Below are 2,281 nucleotides of genomic sequence, written 5' to 3'. Positions count from 1 at the left end.
TGGTCACATGCATAATACACAGACAGACACTTTGCATGTACTTTGTGTATGATAAAGGAAAAACTTGCCATTTCTTTCTTTGTCTTTGTCTAGAAATTTCCTCTTTTGCTATTTGCTTTTGCAGTCGGAGTCACAGTCACAGTTGAAGTCGTTTCCTGCGGTTTTTTTTGGAGAAATTACTTAGCCTTTGTCTTTGGTGTGCCAAGTTTACGCATTAATTCTGTTAATAAATTTAATGACTGCCGCAAAAGTTGCGCCAACCATTTGCACATATGCTAATTTAAAATTGTAATTGCTCTGTCAATATGTGCTTTTAAATTGGGCGCTCTGCTTAAGAAGAAGTTACAAAGTGCTGCACAATGCCACTGTCAATGTCGATGCCATTGCATTTGCATTACAAATTACTTGCTCACCGGCAGACATGGCGGGTACTTGATCTGTCAGTAACTTGCAAGCATTCACTTCAAGAACGTTTACTTAATCAAATAAGTCGAAGGGCTGTCCAGGATAAACTCTCGCTCGCTTGCTTTGTGGCTTTTGTTTCGACTGCCGTTGACAGTTGGCACACCATTAGGTGGGCTGTCAATACAAAAGCCGCTTGACGAGTTAATAACTTAAGTGACTCACAAATACATACACATACATACATATATATATATTGCAAAATGCAGTGCGGACAATTGGGAATGCAAATGCCTGTGAAGCGCCCACTTTTATTTGCCGTTTAAGTGCGTCGAGTTTATTGGCTGCGTGCCGAAATCCTTGGTCCTGGGATCGAGTACACGTAAAGCCATTCATATAAATGCAAAGTAGCTCCCAATAAATGCATATTTTACTATGCATAGGTAGCAAAAAGGCAGCCCAGCACGTATTTTTCATTTTATTGGACAAACAAAAGGAATATCAATTTGTTCCACTTTCCAACTGGCAAAACTTTTTTACTACTTCCATTCTACAAAGGGCAGCAGATAATCTAGTGTACACAGAGTTGCTAACCATAGCTTTAATTTGAACCAACATTTACTTCGCCTATCTAGTCAAATTGGTAGTACAAATAATCAATAATGCAGCAAGACAAATTGCATGGTGTGTAAAGTAAAGCAAATCTAGTTCTGTATTCAAGGCAAATTATATTTGATTAACTGAATATCTCTCTCTTAAATTTCTTTTTTTTATTTTGATAGTTGAGCTCAGGGAGAGAGCATGGCAAGCAAGTGCCTGCGACACTCGTCGAGCGAATGCAGTTGCAAGTCGCTGGACATGCCGAAATTGCTGCCACACATGTTGCACTGCAGCTCGGAGTCACGACGGCAGCTGTGGAGCAATGTAGAAGAAATGCACAACTATTACAAATGGCCAATAGCAAAAGTTTTTACAACGCACCCATCGATAAAGGTCATCTCCAGGACCGACGCAGCTGTGCTGCCACGCTTAGTTCCAGTCTCAAGTGTTGGCAGCCGCTGTTGCCATTTGATTGCAGCCCTTGAGTTGCCAATATCCTTCAGCTTTAAATTTGGTTTATCTGTGAGACGCATCGAGCGACGTCTCAGCGCCTCTTTCGCCTTCTCCTTCGCCGCTTCGTCATCTTCACGCGGCCACGAACGCCAACTGCAGACATCGATGCCTTGGATGGGGGCCAGTTCCATTAATTGGCGGCAGCTCCACAGCTCGACGCCTCGACGCACCACAATGGGCACGAAATTGCCGGCAATCCTTGAAAGCAAAGAGAAACCAAATTACAATTTTCTTTTCCGCTTACTTCCCACTGCCATATGCCACAGTAACTTGCCACTCATCGTAATCGTAGTCTGCGGGTCGATATTTCTTCGCTTTGCCAATTTGCTTGGGATGCTTGATCCTAAAGGGTTCTTTGGGTCGTGCATAGAACGGCAAGATCGGAATCCTTGAACGTGTCTCTGAAAATTGTTGATTTAATATTTAAATTGATAATTTAGTAGATAACTCACCTTCATATTGTGCATAGATTATTTCCATTTTGCTGTTGTAGCGACTTGAGAAGAGGCTGCCAAACATTTTTCATGAACCTACGTCAGCTTAACAATGCTTTGAATAATCAAATTGAGCTCTATTTTAAAGAACTTTTTATAAAGCAAATGGCATTAAATTGAGCAAGCGATAAGAACGCTAAAGTAGCGTGTAAAAGTTGAGTCATAGTCAATGCTGTGTGATAAGTCACTATTCGCTTTGATAATTTATTAAAAAAAAAAAATTTTTGTAGGAATCCCTACAAAATATTTTGCTTGCGATTTTAAATAAATTA

The 2,281-nt window shown here is 40.6% G+C and overlaps 1 protein-coding gene across 1 annotated transcript; it reads right to left on the bottom strand.

The window, feature by feature from the left end:
• Positions 1 to 997: 997 nt before the first annotated feature.
• LOC133837998 (uncharacterized) lies at positions 998 to 2,281 on the bottom strand. The gene is made up of 4 exons (XM_062268920.1): positions 1,968 to 2,281; positions 1,790 to 1,916; positions 1,384 to 1,713; positions 998 to 1,314 (listed from the first exon to the last, which is right to left on the bottom strand). Exons 1-4 carry the CDS (start codon positions 2,032 to 2,034, stop codon positions 1,191 to 1,193), a joined length of 648 nt encoding a protein of 215 aa, XP_062124904.1. The 5' UTR covers positions 2,035 to 2,281; the 3' UTR covers positions 998 to 1,190.

This window comes from Drosophila sulfurigaster, chromosome 2R (assembly GCF_023558435.1).
Source record: "Drosophila sulfurigaster albostrigata strain 15112-1811.04 chromosome 2R, ASM2355843v2, whole genome shotgun sequence".
NCBI lineage: Eukaryota > Metazoa > Arthropoda > Insecta > Diptera > Drosophilidae > Drosophila > Drosophila sulfurigaster.
This window is presented reverse-complemented; position numbering and strand designations above follow the sequence as displayed.